This window comes from Phyllopteryx taeniolatus, chromosome 14, assembly GCF_024500385.1.
Source record: "Phyllopteryx taeniolatus isolate TA_2022b chromosome 14, UOR_Ptae_1.2, whole genome shotgun sequence".
Lineage (NCBI taxonomy): Eukaryota > Metazoa > Chordata > Actinopteri > Syngnathiformes > Syngnathidae > Phyllopteryx > Phyllopteryx taeniolatus.
In genome coordinates this window covers 24,725,581-24,749,694 of record NC_084515.1, presented here as the reverse complement: position 1 = coordinate 24,749,694, position 24,114 = coordinate 24,725,581, and the positions used below count along the sequence as shown (strand labels likewise).

Genomic DNA, 24,114 nt, shown 5'->3' with positions numbered 1-24,114 from the left:
GTGACATACAGTCATCCCTCACCATAGCGTGGTTCACTTATTGTGGATTTTTAAATCCCACATATCTATTTTCTTTATATCGCAGATTTTGCGGTGGTAATTTTTGTATCAGACAAACTCACGTGGCAATAAGCGCGAGCAAGGATGAAACGGTGCGCAAAAGACGGAGAATGTCAAAAGTTTGGGATCATTTCACACTTAGTTCATTTAGAACTTGCTTACACAACTGCACGTCTATGGTAAAGTAAACATAATTAACTCATTTACCAATGCTAGTTGGAACAAGTGGTAATCCCTCCACAGGTGGTCAAGGATAGACACAGCCTCAGTGCACATTCAATCGCTTTATTGAACACACGGTAACAAAAAAAAAAAAAAATGTAACAAGGACATTCATACACAAGCTGCGACGGCTACACCTAATCATAAATCAAAAGCCCCACCTTTTCTACCCACACATTCAAAGTCACAGATACTAGAGTGTAGAACAAGAGGAAGAGGCACTGCACTTCACATGCATATATTTTGGTATTATATGGATGAAGCTTTAAAATATATATAAATTTAGTATTAGAGGGTTCTTTTACTGCGGTTTTAGACTTTTTCCATGGTATTGTTTCAGTTTCAGTATGGACTCTAGGGGTCCACATTATTCGGTCCGAAATTGGGGGAAACAATTACGTCACACTGCTTGGTTCGGGAAAAAAACAAGAAACTGCACTGAAAACGTGCCGTCTCATTCAGCGGCTGCTGTTGGATTGGCTTGTGATAGTCATGGATATTTGGACCAAAATTCTTCACTTAGGACAACCATAAACAGTCAGTTGCAAATTATCGCTAGCACTTGCCAAAATTACGATCTTCCAAAGACTTTGAGTTTGTAACTATGATGCTCTGGACCGTTTATGTCCTTTAGAGCGCAGCTCTCGGCGAAACTCGGCGGCCTACGAAGCAGCGCAAGCTCTTACCGCTCAAGCCGACAGAGTAGCAAGTGGGGGCGGTTTGGCCGCATGCCAAACCATAGTTGCGCGGTAGGCTAACAGCTAAAGAAAAAAGCTAACCCCTGCAGAACGCTGCTCCTATCCATCTTTCCTTTACAGTGTTAGCTTACTGGACAATAAATAAGATATACAAATGGAATTCACATAAAAACACAACACCCCTCCCTCCTTCATTCGACGGGGCCAGCACGAGCGCGCATCCGCTAATGACCCGTGTCTGGCGGCTTAATCAGCACCAAATGTCTTTAAATGAACATTAACATGAATGATCGCCTGTTCTTGTATTGTTTAAAATAAAAAAATACTTTGAACTCCTGTATGATTTGAATATATTGGCATTAATTGCACAGCAACTAGGTACACTGCGTTTCCCCAAGATTGAGAATTTTCTTGTGGTGGTGCAGGGTGGCGCAATGGTGTAAGCGCATTCAAAATCTATTCAAACAAAGGTTTATGAACAATGCTTATTTATTGCACATACGCTATTATATAATTTGTAGTTAGCTGTTTACAAAGTTGACAATTTCTGTCTGAACAATGGATCTTTGCTTTGAAAAGACAAACATTTCTAAGGCCTTTCTCTATAGAAAGGATTCAGGGGTAGGTCCATTTTTACTAATCCTCATGCATGCAGCAAGGTGCTCTTCTTGAAGTTTTCTCAGGTCAGTTTTGATCTGAATGAGAGAAAAAAATGCATAACCATTTTGGAAGATAGCACAAGAAAATTAACTGACATTCTTCACATTGTGTTCTTTTACATTATGGTTTGAATGTTTTACCCTGTTCGTCGCCAGGACGTCTTGCTCACAATTTACACTTGACACTGGGATGATCAGGGCTGCTGCAGCCAGTTGGGCCAAGGAAGGGTAGAGGTTTGCCCACTCATCATATTCCCTGGCCAGCTTTTCCATCATTGCTCCCTGGCTTTTGTTCTAACCAGGATAGAAAATAAGTTGACACAAATTTTTAAAAATGTCAGCATGGAATCCTGATTTACAGAGAAATTATCCCTGCAAATTTTAATTAAGATTTGAGGGATTTAAAAAAATAAAATAATACAACCCAAAAAAAACCCAAAATATTTAGGTGTAAGAATTGAGTAGAACCTTGAATGCTCTTGTGGACACGTTCCTTGAATGACATCCACTCTTGGGAGCAATGTGGCGGCAGCATCCTACGTTGGTTTCTCAGAGTCGCCAAATGTTACGGAACATCTGTATTTTGTTCCGGAAATCACTGAACGTTGACTCGTTACGGCCGTAACACTGATTGTTCCAGATGTTGGTGGTTACATGTTCAGTTATACTCTTTGAGTGGAAAGTATGGGTGGGCGATATATATTGCCTTTGATATAATAGTGAACGTTGCTTTAACGTTGTGCAATTTTACGTTATCGAATATTCATACCGCCTCTAAACGAAAACAACCAAACAGGTGCATTGACAGCATTGGAGGAGGAGAGAAAGGAGGAAGTGCATCGAGGTCCTCATTCGCCAAATCAGCGGACATGATTCAGTCACATCACTCAGTGACCAGCAAAATAAACTCTCGCTCCCAAACTAGCAAGCCGAGCACTTTTTTCAGGAGTTGAGCAGCTGAACAAGTGGGTGAATTGAAACAATCGACCTCAATGGAATGCATGTATAGTTTTTTTTGTTGGCCAACAGGAAAATGACACAACCCGCAGATGTACGTGCTGGCTTCCCAAACGCGGCCAGTTTAAAAGCGAAACAAAGATACGCGCTGTTATGATCCTTTATTCACTGGAGGATTATTCCTTTTGGATAACATTTACAAAGAACTGTGCACTCTGTCATCCAAACTGTTGGTGAGGCTAATGGAGGAGCTGGCTAGCATAGCCCTACTCGTGCCGCAGCTGTTTGTAAATACTGTATTTCACTAAACCGTCACTCATCACTCACTGCTTTACTTATTTGAACCCTATACTGTGTTACCAATATTATCTGCTAAACTTGTCACCGGGAATTTAAAAAAATAATAAAATCTGCCGTCATGACATTACAGCATCGTTTCAAAATTACGTGTGTGCGCCCGCGAGTAAACATTGATATTTTTTTCCATTTCACTTTTCATAAGAAACACCTAGTCGTGTGGATGGGTTTTAAAACTTTATGAAGTTTGTAAATCTAATTTCCATCACGGGATTAATAAAGTATCAATCCAGTCATCCATCCATGACTTCTGCTAGAGAAAAGATGAGCAAATCTGCAAAACAGCAAACACGTACAACATAGAAGGTGTAGACTCGACTCACATGACTTGGACTTGACAAGATGGTAGAAGACTTGAACAGCAATGACTCGTGACTTCACTTGGACTTGAACCCATTGATTTGAAAAGCCTTACTACTTTGACCAAACCCCTGACAAATCAGAATTTGTAACTTGTCTTTCTACGGCTGCATGTGTCACTTATTGTTATACTACAGGAAAAGATGAAAAGTGGCAACATAATGCTGCAGATATTACTGATTAGGTCAAAGTATACCACATTATAGTTAATTCTTACTATCTTTAGACAATTAGTGCACTGATGGGCACACTGTTGTACAGGAATTGACTAAGAGGTCATTTTTATACACACTACCTAAAGTAATGGTTGCATGGAGGGAAAAAAGTACAACATAAATCAGCAATAAATGTGACAGTTAAATAAGATATACATTCCAAGAACCACAGGTAACACACAGAAATGATGTCAATTAACGTAATGAGGATGTTAATGCCCCCCCCCCCCCCCCCCAAAAAAAATAAAATTCACATTGCATTGTGGGATTTGCACGGCTTGACGTCACATGCTTATTTTTGTTAGCCTTAGCAGCTAGTTTTGGGAGCGATCCCACAGATAGTTGCACGGCGGGCCAGCCGTGCCTGGTTTAGTCAGTGGAGTTTTCTCAAAAATCAGTCTTGTGCTGTATTTCTTTTTTTATTCACTTAATTTACCAATTGATCAGCACACAGCTAGCATCTATTCGACCTGAAACTACGTTCTTGATTCTTCTTCGTGTCCTTTTCTTCTTTGCCTCTTTTTGATGTAATATTTTTATGTAGTGACCCTAGTGTTACAACTGAGATAGTTGGATAAAATTTTGCCTTTTTAGCGAGATGACAAACTTCTGTTCCTCTTTTTATTAATTGTCTTATGTTTTTGATACAAGAAATGCCTTTGTTTGAAATTGCCTCACTAGAAATGTTTGTAGACAAGAAAATACAGTTTCCTGCTATATGCACAATGTGAATTTAAGAAAAGTACTGTTTCTCATCTAAAAGAGGAAACGAATTGGTCTTTCATTCGTAAGTGAAATGTCTCATTTTCTCGTGTATTCATAATTGGTCTTTAACCTAGCAAAAATATATGTTATCCTTATAGTTGATTATTCTGATAGCATTGTCAGTAGAATACCCTATTACTAATTGCAGCACTACTGGATGGAAATTATTTCTGATTTCCCAGATCGGGCCCAACATATTTTGTCGGGAACAACAAAAATTATTGTAATGTGATAATCCATGACCAACGATTTGGCCCTACGATAGCCCTAAGACGCCAAGTTGAAAAGTCTAGCATGTTTGATTTATTTACATTTCCCAGAATACATCGTTGCCTTACAACTTACCGCCAAGTGATGGGCTCTTACCACGAGGTGGTAGTGTACCCGCATCAGTGTAAAGCAGCAGTTTTCTAAGTGACTTGAAAAAAAAATTATCCCAAAATGTCAAGGAAACGAAAAATTGATTACGACAGAAGGCTTTTTCAACAAAGATTGGAAAACGAATATATATTTTTCTGCTGCTGTGTTCACAGGTTTCTGTATTCTTGCAGACAAATATTTACAGTATTCACTCTTCACACATTTCTCATGAGGACGTGGTGTTCCCTTTGCACTTTATACCAGGCCGATTTGTATTTCTAAAATGCTAACTCTGTCACCAATGTTCTGAGTAGACTTTACAATGATTTGATCGGGCTGATTGGTATCGACCGATATTTAGCATTTTATGCTGATCGGCTGATCGACTTTGTCATTCGCCGATTGATCGGCTCCGCAAAAAACATTAATACTCCACGTCGCCGCGTGCACAGTATACTTGAATCCAAAAGCCAGTTTATTTTTAGCCTTGTCGCGTCTTTTGACGTAGTACTGTAAATATCCGACGGCCAAAGAAGTTAAAAAAAAACAAAAAAAAAACGTTGGCGATGTGGGACAGACAACACGTCGGAGACGGGCAACACGTAATGACTTTCAGACTACAAGACAAATGTGCTCTTTCACGATTGCACTGTCAGACTACTGCAATAAAATCTTGTATTCCGACACCACCACATCCCGTTTTTTACGATCATTGGGCTTTAGCTTGTCAACTCAAATGCGACCGGATACAGTCGTTACCGTGGCGACGACAAGAAGAGTGGAGCGCGCCGTCTTTGTATTATAAGGACAAAATGGGGAAAAACGTTTGTTGGTGGTCACCGGTGCTCAGAACAGGAGAGGATGTTCGTTTAAGGCTTTCTTGGGGTATGTTCACGTACTTGTAATACGATACGGCTCACAAGCGGGCAATAAAATGTTATGTAGCCTAGCAAGCTAGCGGTAGCACGAACGGTTGTGCTTAAACATGCCGCCGTTCTGTCGACTCATGCTCTAAAGTTTCGGTCTGGGTGAAGTAATTTAATTAAAAATAATTGAATTACAGTAAGTTAGCACCCATTATTTCCGTCATGTAATGTTGGTCTGACCTGACTGATTAGAATACACAATCTGACTAGAGCAGTGATTTCCAACCTTTATGGAGCCAAGGAACATATTTTACAATTGAAAGATCTCACGGCACACCAACAAACAAAAATGTCACAAAAAGTGGATACATTAATTACTGTATTTACTTCCTGCCATCTAATAGAATACCATGCATTTGTTTTGTCTGTCACTATGCCTCACTGGCATAAATAGAGGAACAAAGATATATTATTTATTGTAAACATAATTTTTTGAGCAATTCAGTACACACGTATATACAGTAAATGAACAGCTCATTTAAATAGAAACATTCCTCCATCTTGTGAGCGGTTATCGTTTTTTTAAACTCGGTGACCCAAAAATCCTGATCGTGTAAAGACTAGTTCTGAGTAGTGCAAAATTGTCAAGCGTAACAAAAAACTTATAACTTGGGTTTGTAGATATTCTTCATTTACTTAAATAGTTTGGGTGATTGATGAGCAATGCCGGTTTCTTAGGGTTCATGTTATAATACCAGGGCAATAAATAGTAAATAATTAACAATATGTTGTGTATAGTTAAATTTATTTTACATTACATTTAGTTACATTTACTGTCTTCTAACTGGCCCTTCGACTGCATCGATAATGCCATTATGGCCCTTGGTGAAAATGAGTTTGACACCCCTGCTTTAGAGGATGATTCGACAGAGCGCATGCATGTTTATGTACAAACGTTAGTAATAGCACTAGCTTGCCAGGCTACATAACGTTTTGTTGCCTGCTTGCGAGCCGTATCGTATTAAAAGTACGTGACCATACCTCAAGCAGTCCATGAATAGATAGCTCAAAACGTCCTCTCCCTAGCAACATGTGACACTGCACATTTTTTGCCTTTGTTCTTTTTTCCCCCCAACATTGCCGTGGCGATCCATTGTTTGACAACTTGTCGCCATGGTAACTGTTGTATCTGCTTGTGGTGCGAGGTGACATTTTCTGGTCACGCCTCCGGACAGTGTTTGATTTGACCAGATAAAGCCCAGTGATCATAAAAGACGTGATACGTGGTATCGTAATGTAGTGTTGCCACTATTTGACCGAGATACGGCAAGATTGTATTGCAGTAGTCTGACATAATGCAATCGTGAAAGAACAAATTTGTTTTGTGGTCTAATCCAAGCATTAGATGCCAAAATATATGCATATTCCCTACCTAATTGAAGCTTACACTAAATCAAATCAAATTTATTTGTATAGTACTTTTCATACATATAACACAAAGTGCTTTACAGAATTAGCTTGCTATTGCTTTACACTTTTTACACTTTTACTTTACACTAGTTCGACTCAAGCAATCATAGCTCTCGCTCCCTCTTTTAGTGACTTCTACTCTCACTGTACAGTTTTACCTAGTTATTGCACCAGATTAATTGTTATCCAAGTTACTGTTAGCTTGTAGGCTGGCTGCTAAGTTTCATTTTAGTGTAACAGAAGTTTACTGAAGTAGGAGAAAGCTAACGCGGTTTGTTGTCCAGCATTATTTTGGATGAACTGGGAAATGTGTGTTTATTTGTTGATACATTTAAGATACTGTTACTGTGAAACAACAATGTATCATTTCAGACATTCAGCAATTTAAATTTAGGGGATGGAAAGTTTACTAAATTTACCTCTGAAACGCCCGCTTTGAAGGCCGTTTATTTCTGCAGTCAGCCAGTCAACAATGCTGCTGAGCTGATGGGCGCGGGCGGGTAGGGCTGGCGGGAAGAGGTGTGTGTGTGTGTGTGTGTGTGTGTGTGTGTCCATCCGTCCATATAAACGGCTCAACACAATGAGAGAAACAGGCAGGCAGAGTGGAGCTTTTCTGTGCAGTACGAGCCTGGATTATTATTATTTTTTTTTAAGTTTCATTATCTCGGGCGGCTGTTAATATACTTGGGCGGGACGCCCAAGTAAAGCCTATGTAGGAGAAAACACTGAGGTACATTTATACATGTACATCCCCAATTCCAATGAAGTTGGTAAAATACAATGATTTGCAAATCATGTTCAACCTATAATTAATTGAATACACTACAAAGACAAGATATTTAATGTTCAAACTGATCATCCATCCAGCCATCCATTTTCTGAGCCGCTTCTCCTCACTAGGGTCGCCTATCCCAGCAGTCATCGGGCAGGAGGCAGGGTACACCCTGAACTGGTTGCCAGCCAATCGCAGGGCACATACAAACAAACAACCATTCGCACTCACATTCACACCTTCGGGCAATTTAGAGTCGTCAATGTGTTAGTGCCAATGGCATGTGTAACTTACACATTTGTGAAGGCACCATTAATGCTGAAAGCTACATACAGGTTTTGGAGAAACATATGCTGCCATCCAAGCAATGTCTTTTTCATGGACGCCCCTGCTTATTTCAGCAAGACAATGCCAAACCACATTCTGCACGTGTTACAACAGCGTGGCTTCGTAGTAAAAGAGTCCGGGAACTAGACTGGCCTGCCTGCAGTCCAGACCTGTCTCCCATTAAAAATGTGTGGCGCAGTATGAAGCGTAAAATACAACAACGGAGACCCCGGACTGTTGAACAGCTGAAGCTGTACATCAAGCAAGAATGGGAAATAATTCCACCTACAAAGCTTCAACAATTAGTGTCCTCAGTTCCCAAACGTTTATTGAATGTTGTTAAAAGAAAAGGTGATGTAACACACTGGGAAACATGACCCTGTCCCAGCTTTTTTGGAACGTGTTGCAGGCATAAATTTCTCAAGTTAATGATTAGTTGCGAAAAACAATAATGTTTATCAGTTTGAACATTAAATGTCTTCTTTGTAGTGTATTCAATTAAATATAGGTTGAAGATGATTTGCAAATCATTGTATTCTGTTTTTATTTATGTTTAACACAACGTACCAACTTCATTGGAATTTGAGTTGTATATAGACAACAAGTCATTCTGTTATAGGACGAGTTTAATATAAAACACAATTATATACAATATACGTAAGTAGCTTATCCCTGCTTCAGGTGTCCATCAATTTGTGTGTGTGTGTGGGGGGGGGGGGGGGGGTCCTTGGTTTGGAAATTGACCCCTGATATAAACCATTAAACAAATGTTTGGCATTGGTATCAGTTTGGAGAAGCGGCAAGTTATCGGTATCGGTGGAAAAAAACAGTTCTATCGTGCATCCCTAGTATGGGCGTACTTTATACAGGGAGAGTATCGAAGTCAGAATATTGGTATTGTAAGAAACAATGATATACTGAGATCGAGCACCTCCACTTCACCTGTGATTTCATACAGCCATTGGAATGCATCAGGAAAATGTCCAATGGTATGCAATGCGGTCATCTTCAGTCATACAGGCCAAGTCGCTGCTTTAGTTGCTTGTTGTGATCTTTGGCCTATAATTACAAGAAGAGGGCGCGTGGGTGATTTAAATGGGTGGTTGCGATGGTGGGGCCTCCATACATTACACCAAAAACCTTCCTGTTAATTACCTTGTCAGCCTTCGAACAGGCTATTGTGCCCCCGTGCGTGTCTGAGATAAAGGTTGCATGAGAGCGTCACAACATACGTTCACGTCATCTGATTTGTATCGTCAAGACGCGATGACATCTTAGGAGCGCTTTGTGAGGACGTTTGTCAACGTGACAGATGTTTGAAAAGTCTGCGTGAGCCTTCAGGCACGCGTTGAATACATATGTGCTTGTGTCTTTTTGTTTGTAGAAATCCATCATGTTCAACATTCATAAAATGACATACAATTAGGCTTTACACGATCAGAATTTTTGGGGCCGATAACCGAGCACCGAATTTTAAAAAAAACGCTAACCGATCACAAGATGGAACTGTAGCGATTATATGTCAAATAAGAATTGTAATTAATTTAGGATAAAGTAATAAGCCGGGAACGACGTTTGCGTTACTTCCGGTTTATCGTAAATTTGATTTTAATTGTTAAAATCAAACTTAATGTCTCGAAAAGGGCAGCATGTAAATTTTTTCAAGTTTAACTTTAGGCGAAATGACGACAAACCTTTTTAATCAGTCTCATAATCTGGAGGTTGCTACACTCTGACATTTTGAGTCCTAGGTTACAGAGGTTTACTTAAATTCAAAACACACACAAAATATGACCAAGAGTGGAATTTTATGGTGTATTTAAAGAAACGCACAACTACAACTAGAAACTAAAAAAAGAAAATAACACTAAGGGTAAACGAAGAAAGAAAATAAGGCGTACGAAGATGGAAAAGAGGACATCGTGTGTGGTCGTTGTGCTAAAATAAATAAATATAATGTGTGAGCGTTTAATGTAGCAGTAAAATTTTCCTCCTATCCACACACACCATCCACAATCAAACATGTCATCTTCCCCGTCGCAGAGCCCCTGCTGACAAGACCTGCAAACAAACCCTTATATAAATTAATCACAACTCTGCAAAAGATACCCCTAATAATTCATAATTCCTGTATACATATTCCAGAGAAGGGACAAGTCGGCACCCAACATTGATATTATTCCCCAATCACTCATTAACCTGTTTCACAAAAGTGTTAATGTCAATAGACCAAGAATCACATAAAAATCAGCGTTAAGTCAGCACTCCAACAACTTGCAATACGACAACACGATCAAGCTGCATCCTCCTGGGCGTCCTGAAGAATGTTATTTCAACAAATCAGTCACCCCCTCTTCATCATGTACACAGTCGCAAAGGTCAGTCATTCAGCAGTCTGTGTAGACCGTATTCTCTTGTCAGTCACACTGTCCTTGGTAACTAAAGGTCTGTAACTAAAGGTCACGTGATTTCATTGGTGCTCCATTTCTGCTTTTAATTAAGACGACACAAACATTAAACACGAAACATAAACGTTTAACATGACAAGCGAGAATTCTCAGACAATAACATTGACCTGGACCCAGGAGTTGATGTCCATTCCCACGAACACCACACAGACAAAACTGAACACAGAACACTTATTGGTTGAACCAAAACACCTAACCATCCCATTTTGAAGCATTAGCGTTCTAGCGTTTGTGGATCCACATCCATAATTTGAGTTTTTAAAGTTGTACAGCCACCTGAGGCTTCTATAACGCAATTAATATCCAACTTCCCTCATTCCTCTTTGGGCAAACAGTTAACTCATCCCCTGCAAACGCGTAACTTGTATTTGAAAGTGGATAGGTTAGAAATAAATATTACAATCCCTACACTACGTCTTCCTCCTCAGTAACGTGATATTTCTGCTAGAGTGACAATTTAAAAATAGCTCAGGCTAATAATTCATTTGTATCACTATCCAGGTGTAAAAGAAGTCACTTGCTTAGATGTCGCTTTACCAAGCACACAATTCTGTGCATATTTTCCCCCAGGTACCTTTACAAGTCTAGAGGTGTCCTTCATTGCTTTCGCTAATATGCAGTAACTGTATGCCTAAGTCCCCTAATTCCCAATTTTCCATCTGGCAAAGTATCAAATCATGTCACCCTCAACTACTACAGCCCAGGTCTCTATCCGTTGCATTAATTTATCGATCCTATTGTAATTCTCTCCCTGGCCTTTGCAATACCACCACCTTGTATCCCACTTTTTATTACTCCAGAACAAAGAGGGCGGACCCCAAAAAGGCCCTAATACCACACCTCTACGTAAATGGACAACTTCTGTATTTTAGTTCTCCTAGTCAGCCAGCCATAGAGGTACAGTAGATGTTCTTGGTCCATCTATACTTACATGTGCGACATAGGATGCTTAGTGAGGCATGATGTGCAGAGCTGTGGGAACTATAGAGGAATAAAGTTGATGAGCCACACAATGAAGTTATGGGAAAGAATAGTGGAGGCTAGACTCAGGACAGAAGTGAGTATTTGCAAGCAATAGTATGTTTTCATGCCCAGAAAGAGTACCACAGATGCATTATTTGCCATGAGGATGTTGATGGAAAAGTACAGAGAAGGTCAGAAGGAGCTACATTGTGTCTTTGTAGATCTAGAGAAAGCCTATGACAGAGTACCCAGAGAGGAACTGTGGTACTGCATGCGGAAGTCTGGAGTGGCAGAGAAGTATGTTAGAATAATACAGGGTATGTACGAGGGCCGCAGAACAGCGGTGAGGTGTGCTGTAGGTGTGACAGACGAATTTAAGGCGGAGGTGGGACTGCATCAGGGATCAGCCCTGAGGCCCTTCCTGTTTGCAGTGGTAATGGATAGGCTGACAGATGAGGTTAGACTGGAATCCCCGTGGACCATGTTGTTTGCAAATGACATTGTGATCCGCAGTGAAAGCAGGGAGCAGGTGGAGGAACAGTTAGAAAGATGGAGGCATGCACTGGAAAGAAGAGGAATGAAGATTAGCCGAAGTAAGACAGAATATATGTGCATGAATGAGAAGGGTGGCGGGCGAAGAGTGAGGCTACAGGGAGAAGAGATAGTAAGGGTGGAGGACTTTAAATACTTGGGGTCAACCGTCCAGAGCAATGGTGAGTGTGGTCAGGAAGTGAAGAAACGGGTCGAAGCAGGTTGGAACAAGTGGAGGAAGGTGTCAGGTGTGTTATGTGACAGAAGAGTCTTTGCTAGGATGAAGGGCAAAGTTTCGTCATTTGGTCTGTCATTTGATCAGCTCCCTTGACCGGCAAACAGCTGCCATGGCTGTGGACACCAGACAAATCTCAGCAATTTTAATTTCAAGGATTAAAAAAAAAAACATGCAAAAAACTGATGTTGAGGTTGGAACCAATTTTATAAATTTTTTAAAATTTTTGTTCAATATACGAACTGGCAAAACATGCACGATGCCCTGTAACATTAAAGCTACAATCTGCGATTTCTGGAGCCCCCTAACGCTGGAAGTCAGCATTACAACAAAGCCTCCATCGCGTTATATATATGTGTATGTGTATATGTACATATCCTCAGATCGTAATCAGGCCACTTCCAAATATGGACAAAAATCGGATGCGTATCGGATATCTACCAGCATAAATGGACGTATTGGATGCACGCTGTATGCAAGGCCTTCGAAATACAGTTGTCCCTCTCTATATTGCGGTTCACTTTTTGCAGTCTCACTGTGTTGCAGATTTTAAAATTGTATTTATCTTACATACATGCAAATCAGTCGCCTTTCGGCAAAATTTGCTGTTTTGAACTCAAAATAGGCCATTTACGTTAATCGTGTAGATCCGATGAGTCTTTCCGGGGAGGGGGGGGGGGGGGGAGCCCTCATAGGCTGTTTCGTGCTCCTTGAACGCAAGCAGCTAGATCTATTACACACATCCACCATCCATACCCACATGTAATTTCTGAATATTGCGCCGCGGCGGACTAGTATGCCAGCACATCGGCCCGAGGTTCCGCCTGTGAACTCGTGACCTGCTTTGGACTAGTCAGTAGTTGACGAGACCAGAAAAAACACTGACGCCGCTTCTGCTGTTAAGAAGTAACGGTACTCACACGTCCTCTTGTATTGGGCTTCCCGGGCATAGCACTAGATAAGCCTACGTAGCCACCATGTTGGGAATGTCGTCGTTGCCATGAAGGCAATGGCGCGCTACTCGTGTTTACTTTTAGTTTTGGCTTTGCATACATACACACACACACACACACAGTAATATCAGTATAAAATGTGCACATTCACATTTTATTTTTAATTTATTGATGTTCATGCTGTGGTTAAAACAATAGAAGTTACTATTTATTCAATACTTGAGTAATTATTTCACTGTGTACCTTAAGTAATTTTTTGGAGGACTACTTTTTACTTGTCACATTGTCAAGTAACAGGACTCTTACTTGAGTACAATATTTGGATACTCTACCCACCTTTGGAGCGGACATCCTCTATTGCTACTCTTAATTTTAATCAGGTTTTTCGCTAGATATTTAGGGGGTTTTGTGGTTATTTTTCCACAAGAACTACTGCAGACTCACCTAAAAAAGCCAGGAAGTAAGAGTTTGTAGAAGACAGAATGTCCAAAGTTTGGGATCATTTTACACATGATAAAAAGAATATGAAATGGATTGTATCTACTACAAAGCGGAAATGGATGACACAACTGCACGTCTACGTTAAACAAAACATTGTTAGCTTACCATTGCTAGTTAAAAAAAAAATTTAATACCTGCACAGGTTATCAATGATAGACTCACTTTATTGGACAAAAAGTAGCAAAATAAACAGATAACAAGCACTTTCATACACTACCTGCACGCCCACAACTGACGCCCAGAGGAACTCAGCAGACTGACTGGCTAACGGTTAGCCAGTTCACAACCAGCCACTATCCTGAGCCAGCAACAACCAACTCTCTCTTTCACTGGCACCCATGTCACTCACAAGGCCCAGCCCTGCCTTTCAAATGCACACACACTTTCAAAGTAACAGCGACTAAAGTTGGTGTTGAGGACTTCCCCAAGTGGACAAAAATAATATCAGCACCTCAGATACGTATTTTGTATTGGCATTATGCAAAAAAAAATATGCAATTACGTGAATAATCCATGGGATGATCAGAAATCATCTTTATTGATCAGTAGAATAGTCCATAATATAAAATATACGATAGCCCTAGCCCTAAAAGCAGCTACAAACTATAGCTTTGTTTTGCTCTCTATGCAACTTTTGTATTTATTTTTATGTATGCATGCTTGTTTTCTTTTATATCCCGTAGCTATGGCGCATGTCTTCTGAGCCTCATCTCGAATTCTGTCCACAGGAATCCGCAAAGGTTTCAGACCTCAACCCCAATGCGAAAGCATGGGCCAACCACATGTTTAGCCTGGACCCTAGTGGTGGTGCTGACAACTGCACTGCACCCCTGCAGCCATGGAAGGACGGCTGCGAGACCTCAGCCCAGCATGGCCTACAAGGTTGGCATACCATTGCCTTGGGTTATGCTTGTATTTTTGACTATTATTTTCATTGTAAGGCAAAGTTGTTAACACTTACATACTGTTTTAGGAAAATGTGACCACATTTGACAGCAATTAAAATACCATAAATGTCATTCTTTCGCCCTGAAAAGTGACCCCAAAACGCAATAATTATTTTTTTTTAAATGTCAATATTTTTATTCATCTGCTGCATTTGTGTACTCTTGAGTTCCAGTTCAAATTTGATCTGTGGCTACAACCGCTACGAATGAGTCAGTTGTAAGTCGTGTCAACTATCCATCCATCCATGCGGACCAAACTCTTGACACCGGTCGTACAGGGACCGAACAGCCCATATCAGGGGGTTCGGTACCCCATACTCGGGGGCGGCAGTGCGCACACACGTGGAGGGAGCATTAAGGGCACTTTGCGTAGCTTGGCGCGCACACGGCAAAAATTGTTGCTGCGCTTCGAACGCTGCGAGATAATCTCTCGTGATTGGTCCATTTTAGTCACATGCTGTGATGACGTACTCAGTGTGGCCCTTGGTTCTACATACCATCTACGCCGCCGCCTTCTCCATCTGGCAGCATAAGTAAACGTATCATCTGGTCATCTAGGTCCGTTTGTTCTAGCAGGCACTGTTCCACGGTCGCCATTGTTGTTGCTTTGTTCGTTGTTATTGAAAGGAAAGTAAAAACGGCTACCGGAAATGGCCATAAAAATGTAGAGGAAACTCCACCCTGTGGTGTCCTAGCCAATACCAATCGTAGCGACACTCCCGACTTGGAGCTGAACTGCAGTACATTTTCAAAACTGCGCGCGTGGGTTGCACTGGAGTATAAAGGCAAACTGTGCGTGGGACAGCCGCAGTGACGTCAGCGTGGTCGCCGCCCGTTTGAGTACTTTCCCACCACAGGAACCTTTGCAGGAACTTCCCTAGCTACCCTGACGAAGGTTGATTGGTTGACAGACCTCTGTAGGCTTTTAGTTTTTCATTCACAGACCTGGCATTATGCGCCGTTACACAAGGCTCGAAACGAGGATTAAAATACATTCAAAACCAAAACTTCGACTCACCGATCAAGCTAAAGAGCGGCGGTCCGGGCCCAAGCAGGCGTGTACCTCTTCCTCGGCTGAGGGGCGAGAGTCTTCCAAACAGCAATCTTTACGTTTTCCTGCTTACGCCGGGCACGGCTCCCGGCGGCAAGGTCCACCGCTGGCCGACTCAGTCCCACTAAGGAGCGGAGGTCCGAGCCCAAGTGGGCACGTGTGTCTTCCTTGGCCGGGCCAGAAGAGACGAACACCATTGTGAGGCTGGCTGGCGGCGGCACTCTGATGGTCCAATCCAGTCAGTCGTGGGGGGGAAAAAAATTAAAAATACATGACAAATACATTTTTGCAATGTTTTTTTTTTTCTTTCATACAAACACATTTACAGATACCAAATACTTCACACTGCTGTATTTAAAAACTAAGAGCTGTCCATTTAGTCATTTTTTTAAATTTACAGTAAATGTTTCCCATGATACCAGAGTTCATTTTTTCTAGCCACACCTTTTCTCAATCAAGAAATTACTTAAATAGGACCTGCCTGAATAAGTCAAGTAGAACAAAAGATCCTCAAAACCTCAACGACATGCCGAGATCTAAAGAAATTCAGGAACAAATGAGAGAGAAAGGAATTGAGATCTATCAGTGTGGAAAAGGTTATAAAGCCATTTCCAAAGCTTTGGGACTCCAGCAAACCACAGTGAGAGCCATCATCCAGAAATGGCAAAAACATAGAACAGTTGTGAACCTTCCCAAGAGTAGCCGGCTGACCAGAATTACCCTGAGAGCGCAGTAACGACTTATCCAAGAGGTCACAAAAGACCCCACAGCAACAGCCAAAGTACTGCAGGCCTCACTTGCCTCAGTTTAGGTCAGTGTTCGTGATTCCACCATAAGAAAGAGACTGGGCAAAAATGGCTTGCATGTCAGAGTTCCAAGACGAAAGCCACTGCTGAGCAAAAAGAACATTAAGGCTCATCTCCATTTTGCCAAAAGACATCTTGATGATCCCCAAGTCTAATGGCAAAATAGTCTGTGATCTGATGAGACAAAAGTTAAACTTTTTGGAAGGTGTCGCATTAGTAACACTGCATTTCAGAAAACGATCATACCTATCTTTAATTGAATACACTACAAAGACAAGATATTTAATGTTCAAACTGATAAACTTGATTGTTTTTAGCAAATAATCATTAACTTAGAATTTTATGGCTGCAACACGTTCCAAAAAAGCTGGGACAGGTGGCAAAAAAGACTGAGAAAGTTGAGGAATGCTCATCAAACACCTGTTTGGAACATCCCACAGGTGAACAGGCTAATTGGGAACAGGTGGGTGCCATGATTGGGTATAAAATGAGCTTCTCTGAATTGCTCAGTCATTCACAAGCAAAGATGGGGCGAGGTTCACCTCTTTGTGAACAAGTCCGTGAGAAAATAGTCGAACAGTTTAAGGACAATGTTCCTCAATGTACAATTGCAAGGAGTTTAGGGATTTAGTAATCTACGCTCAATAATATCATCAAATGTTTCAGAGAATCTGGGGAAATTACTGCATGTAAGCGGCAAGGCCAAAAACCAACATTGAATGCCCGTGACCTTCGATCCCTCAGGCGGCACTGCATCAAAAACCGACATCAATGTGTAAAGGATAACACCACATGGGACACTTCAGAAAACCAGTGTCAGTAAATACAGTTCGGCGCTACATCTGTAAGTGCAACTTGAAACTCTACTATGCAAAGCAAAATCCATTTATCAACAACACCCAGAAACGCCGCTGGCTTCTCTGGGCCCGAGCTCATCTAAGATGGACTGAAGTGGAAAAGTGTTCTGTGGAGTCCACATTTCAAATTGTTTTTGGAAATTGTGGACGTCGTGTCTTCCGGGCCAAAGAAGAAAAGAACCATCCGGACTGTTATGGACGCAAAGTTCAAAAGCCAGCATCTGTGATGTTATGGGGCTGTGTTAGTGCCAGTGGCATGGGTAACTTACACATCTGTGAAGGCACCATTAATGCTGAAAGGTGCATACAGGTTTTGGAGAAACATATGCTGCCATCCAAGCAACGTCTTTGTCATGGAGGCGCCTGCTTATTTCAGCAAGAGAATCCCAAACCACATTCTGCACGTGTTACAACAGATTGACTTCGTAGTAAAAGAGTGGGGGTACTAGGCTGGCCTCCCTGCAGTCCAGACATGTCTCCCATTGAAAATGTGTGGTGCATTATGAAGCGTAAAATACGACAACGGAAATCCCGGACTGTTGAACAGCTGAAGCTGATGTAATTTAATATTTAACTATTGTTTACCCTTGTGTATATATTGTCCAGTTTGTATTTTCTTCTATTTTGCTTTGTTTCACTCTGCTGTCTTCAGCCAGGTTGTCATTGCAAATACCTTGCCTGGATAGGTTTCAATAAATAAAAAATACATGACTTCATGGACAGATCTTAGTCATTTTTTTAAATATAGCAGTGTGAAGTATTTGGTATCTGTAAATCTGTTTGCATGGGGGGAAAAAGACTACATAGCAAATATTTATTATTCAACATACAAACAGACAAAAAGCCATGGTTAATTTCCTTGTCTTGCACTATGGCAAACGTGGCATTTTTCCACAGGCTGGAGGAGTTCCTGCCTGGGAAGGTTTTTTTATTTTTTTCCCCCTCTGCCACTGATTGGATTGGACCATCAGAGCGTCCTCTGTGGCCAGCCTCATGTCGGTGTTCGTCTCTTCTTGTCCAGCTGAGAAAGATGCACACGCCTGCTTGGGCTCGGAGTGCCGCTACTTAGCGGGACTGAGTTGGCCCGGGGCAGCAGGGTGTCTCGCGGCCTTTGTTGGCAAAGACAGCGGTCAAGCGTTTTCTGTAAGTCTTCACAAGGTTTTCACATACTGTTGCTGGTATTTTGGCCCATTCCTTTAAGCAGATCTACCCTAGAGCAGTGATGTTTTGAGGTTGTCACTGGGCAACACAGACTTTCAACTTCCTCCAAAGATTTTCTATGGGGTTGAGATCTGGAGACTGGCTAGGCCACTCCAGGACCTTGAAATGCTTCTTACGAAGTCATTCCTTTGTTGCCCGGGCGGTGTGTTTGGGATCATTGTCATGCTGAAAGACCAAGCCACGTTTCATCTTCATTGCCCTTGCTGATGGAAGGAGGTTTTCACTCAAAATCTCACGATACATGGCCCCATTCCTTCTTTCCTTTACACAGATCAGTCGTCCTGGTCCCTTTGCAAAAAAAAACAGCCCCAAAGCATGATGTTTCCACCCCCATGCTTCACAGTAGGTATGGTGTTCTTTGGATGCAACTCAGCATTCTTTCTCCTCCAAACATGACAAGTTGAGTTTTTATCAAAAAGTTCTATTTTGGTTTCATTTGACCATATTACATTCTCCCAATCCTCTTCTGGATCATTCAAATGGTCTCAAGCAAACTTAAGACGGGCCTGGACATGTACTGGCTTAAGCAGGGGGACACATCTGGCACTGCAAGATTTGAGTCCCTGGTGGTGTAGTGTGTTACTGATGGTAGCCTTTGTTACTTTGGTCCCAGCGCTCTGCAGGTCATTCACCTAGCCCCCCCTGCCCCCCCCCCGTGTGGTTTCTGGCATTTTTGCTCACCGTTCTTGTGGTCATTTTGACCCCACGGGGTGAGAGCTTGCGTGGAGCCCCAGATCGAGGGAGATTATCAGTGGTCTTGTATGTCTTCCATTTTATCATAATTGCTCCCACAGTTGATTTCTTCACAACAAGCTGCGTACCTATTACAGATTCAGTCTTCCCAGCCTGGTGCAAGTGTCCTTTGCCAGCTCTTTGGTCTTGGCCATAGTGGAGTTTGGAGTATGACTGCTTGAGGTTGTGGACAGGTGTCTTTTATACCGATAACGAGTGCAAACAGGTGCCATTAACAAGTGGAGGACAGAGGAGCCTCTTAAAGAAGATACAGGTCTGTGAGAGCCAGAAACCTTGCTTGTTTGTAGATGACCAAATACCTATTTTCCACCATAATTTGCTAATAAATTCTTTAAAAATCAGACTGATTTTCTGGATTTTTTTCCTTTTTTTTCTCTCCTCATTTTGTCTCTCATAGGTGTGGAAAACCTATAAGGAAAATTACAGGCCTCTCTTATCTTTTTAAGGGGGAGAACTAGCACAATAGGTGGCTGACTAAATACTTTTATCCCCCACTGTATACTGTGTGTCCAGGAGACCAGGTGGAAAGACAGTCAAGCTAGACGTTTAGGGGCAAGGTTTAAATTATTTTACCATGGTGTAGATGGGAAGAGAAATTGAGTAGGGGATATTTTAAAAGAGGAGGTGAAAAGAGTATCAGATCGAGATGAGGCTGAAACTTGAAATTGAGGGTGTTATGCATCATGGCTATGCCCCACAGGTAGGTTGTGACTTAGAGGTGAAAGAGAAACTCTGGAAAGAACTAGACAAAGTAGTTCTGAGCTTCCCAGACAGAGAGAGAGAGTCGTGATTGGTGCAGATTGCAATGGAAAAGTTGCTGAAGGAAACAGGGGTGATGAAGAAGTAATGGGTAAGTACGGCATCCAGGAAAGAAACTTGGAGGGACAGATGGTGGTAGACTTTGCAAAAAGGATGGAAATGGCTGTAGTGAAGACTTTTTTTTTCTTCCCAGAAGAGGCAGGAACACAGGGTGACCTACAAGAGGGGAGTTAGAAGCACGCAGATGGATTACATTTTGTGCAGACGATGTAATCTGAAGAAGGTTACCGACTGTGAGGTAGTGGTAGGTAAGAGTGTGGCTTGACAGCATAGGATGGTGGTTTGTAAGACGACGACTGATGGTGGGGAAGAAAATTAAATAGACAGAGGCAGAGCAGATAACCATGTGGTGGAAGCTTAGAAAGCAAGAGTGTTGTGCGGCTTTTCGGGAAGAGGTAAGACAAGCTCTCTTGAGTACGGGAGGAGCTTCCAGAAGACTGCACCACTACAGCAAAGGTGATCAGAGAGACAGGCAGGAGAGTACTCGGTGTATATTCTGGCAGGAAAGGAGAGAAGGAGACTTGGTGGTGGAAGACTTTTTTTCCCCCAGAAGAGGCAGGAACATAGGTTGACCTACAAGAGTGGAGGTAGAAGCACGCAGGTGGATTGCAACCCCAATTCCAATGAAGTTGGGACGTTGTGTTAAACATAAATAAAAACAGAATACAATGATTTGCAAATCATGTTGAACCTATATTTAATTGAATACACTACAAAGACAAGATATTTAATGTTCGAACTGCTAAACTTTATTTTTTTTTTTTAGCAAATAATCATTAACTTAGAATTTTATGGCTGCAACACGTCCCAAAAAAGCTGGGACAGGGTCATGTATACCACTGTGTTACATCACCTTTTCTTTTAACAACATTCAATAAACGTTTCGGAACTGAGGACGCTAATTGTTGAAGCCTTGTAGGTGGAATTCCTTCCCATTGTTGCTTGATGTGCAGCTTCAGCTGTTCAACAGTCCGGGGACTCGGTTGTTGTATTTTACGCCTCATAATGCGCCACACATTTTCAATGGGAGACAGGTCTGGACTGCAGGCAGGGCAGTCTAGTACCCGTACTCTTTTACTACAATGCCACGTTGTTGTAACACGTGCAGAATGTGGATTGGCATTGTCTTGCTGAAATAAGCAGGGGAGTCCATGACAAAGACGTTGCTTGGATGGTACCATATGTTTCTCCAAAACCTGTATGTAGCTTTCAGCATTAATGGTGCCTTCACAGATGTGTAAGTTACCCAGTCCCGCCTGAGGGATCGAAGGTCACAGGCATTCAATGTTGGTTTTCGGCCTTGCTGCTTACATGAAGTGATTTCTCCAGATTCTCTGAACCTTTTCAGAATCAGAATCATCTTTATTTGCCAAGTATGTCCAAAAAACACACAAGGAATTTGTCTCTGGTAGTTGGAACCGCTCTAGTACGACAACAGACAGTCAATTGACAGAGAACACTTTTGAGACATAAAGACATTGACAAAAATAATTGTCCATAATTGATGATATTATGTACCGTAGATGTTGAAATCCCTAAATTCCTTGCAATTGTACGTTGAGGAACATTGTCCTTAAACATTTCGACTATTTTCTCACGCACTTCTTCACAGAGGTGAACCTCGCCCCATCTTTGCTTGTGAATGACTGAGCAATTCAGGGAAGCTCCTTTTATACCCAATCATGGCACCCACCTGTTCCCAATTAGCCTGTTCGCCTGTGGGATGTTCCAAACACATTTGATGAGCATTCCTCAACTTCCTCAGTCTTTTTTGCCACCTATCCCAGCTTTTTTGGAACGTGTTGCAGCCATAAAATTCTATGTTAATGATTATTTGCTAAAAACAATAGTTTACCAGTTTGAACATTAAATATATTGTCTTTGTAGTGTATTCAATTACATATAGGTTGAACATGATTTACAATTCATTGTATTCTGTTTTTATTTATGTTCAACATAACGTCCCGACTTCATTGGAATTGAGGTTGCACAACTTGTGCAGGCGATGTAATCTGAAGGTTACTGACTGTAAGGTAGTGATAGGGGAGAGTGCGGCTAGAGAGCACAGGATGGTGGTACGTAAGATGACTCGAAGATGAAGAAGACAAAGGCAGAGCAGATAACCATGTGGTGGAAGCTGAGAAAGAGAGAGTGTTGTGTGGCTTTTCGGGAGGAGGTGAGACAGGCTCTGGGTAGACGGGAGGAGCTTCCAGAAGACTGGACCACTACAGGAAAGGTGATCAGCGAGACAGGCAGGAGAGTACTTGGTGTATATTATGGCAGGAAAGGAGAGAAGGAGACTTGGTGGTGGAACCTCAAAGTACAGGAAATCATACAAGGAAAGAGGTTAGCTAAGAAGTGGGACACTGAGAGGACCAAGGAGAGGAGAAAGGAATACATTGAGATGCGATGTAGGGCAAAGGAAGAGGTGGCAAACGAGGAATATGATGACATGTATGCCAGGTTAGACACTAAAAAAGAAGAAAAGGATCTATGCAGTTGGGCCAGACAGAAGGATAGAAATGGGAAGGATGTGCAGCAGGTTAGGGTGATCTAGGATCTTAAGTCTGGAGTGGCAGAGAAGTATGTTAGAATCATAGGGGACATGTATGAGGGCAGCAGAACAGTGGTAAGGTGTGCTGTAGGTGTGACAGAGGAGTTTAAGGTGGAGGTTGGACTGCATCAGGGTTCTGCCCTGAGCCCTTTCCTGTTTGCAGTGGTGATGTATAGGCTGGAATCCCTGTGGACCATGAGGTTTGCAGATGACGTGATCTGCAGTGAAAGCAGGGAGCAGGTGGACGAACACTGAGAAAGATAGAGGCATGCACTGGAAAGGAGAGGAATGAAGATTAGCCGAAGTAAGACAATATTTGTGCATGAACGAGAGGGCTGGAGGGGGAAGAGTGAGGTTCCAGGGAGAAGAGATGGCAAGGGTGGAAGACTTTAAATACTTGGGGTAAACAGTCCAGAGCAATGGTGTCTGTGGTCAGGAAGTGAAGAAACTGGTCCAAGGAGGTTGGAACGGGTGGAGGAAGGTGTCAGGTGTGTTATGTGAACAGAAGAGTCAAAAGTTTATAAGACAGTGGTGAGGCCAGCCATGATGTATGGATTAGTGGCACTGAAGAGACGACAGGAAGCAGAGCTGGAGGTGGCGGAAATGACAATGTTGAGGTTCGCTCTCGGAGTGACTAGTTTGGATAAAATTAGGAATGAGCTCATCCGAGGGACAGCCAACGTTAAATGTTTTGGAGACAAAGTTAGAGAGACCAGACTTCGATGGTTTGGACACGTCCAGAAGGGGGGGAGAGTGAGTATATTGGTAAAAGGATGATGAGGATGGAGCTGCCAGGCAAGAGAGCTAGCGGAAGACCAAAGAGAAGGTTGATGGATGTCGTGAGGGAAGACATGAGGGCAGTTGGTGTTAGACAGAAAGATGCAGGAGATTGGCTTACATGAAGGATGACGCGCTGTGGCGACCCCTAGCAAGACAAGCCGAAAGGAAAAGTAGTCGTTTGCAGAATTGTAAGCGATTCTCTTGTTGAGCCTATTTGCCTCAATTACGTCATTGTGTACGCCGTACAGTGCACGTAATGCGCGGACCAGCTGACATTCGGGGAATTTGAGACCTGCAAGTGGTATTAATAGACATCACTCTCACTATTCCGAGCAAGGGTGGCAGATTGCCACCAAAAACAGCAATCTCCACGACGATAAACAACACCAATTTCACTATATACCGCTAAGAACAACACTAACTATTAAACCCTGCCTGTACAAAATAGTACAAAGATGCATTTTAACGTAGTCAAAACATGATACAGTAATTTTAACTATAGCAGTGCATTCTGGAAAACAGTGCATGCAACCTTTCCGGGTGTTTTGCTAAAATCCACCTGGCCAGAAACGACGACCAGAAGTTAG

General features: G+C 42.0%; 1 protein-coding gene and 1 long non-coding RNA gene across 4 annotated transcripts in view; one reads left to right on the top strand and one right to left on the bottom strand.

The window, feature by feature from the left end:
- Positions 1 to 24,114, top strand: part of larp4b (La ribonucleoprotein 4B) — a 71,069-nt gene that overhangs the window by 9,039 nt on the left and 37,916 nt on the right. For 2 of the 3 annotated variants that reach the window (XM_061796410.1, XM_061796409.1), the window contains one exon: positions 14,468 to 14,621. In XM_061796410.1, the coding sequence (XP_061652394.1) occupies positions 14,522 to 14,621 (100 nt within the window). In that variant the 5' untranslated portion in view covers positions 14,468 to 14,521. Of the gene's footprint in view, positions 1 to 14,467; positions 14,622 to 24,114 lie in introns of those variants that run through there. The other variant, XM_061796411.1, reaches the window with a different exon arrangement.
- On the bottom strand, positions 1,342 to 2,222 carry LOC133488494 (uncharacterized). Its single transcript, XR_009791668.1, has 3 exons — positions 2,108 to 2,222; positions 1,781 to 1,933; positions 1,342 to 1,675 (listed from the first exon to the last, which is right to left on the bottom strand). It is a non-coding gene; the product is annotated as an uncharacterized LOC133488494 (long non-coding RNA).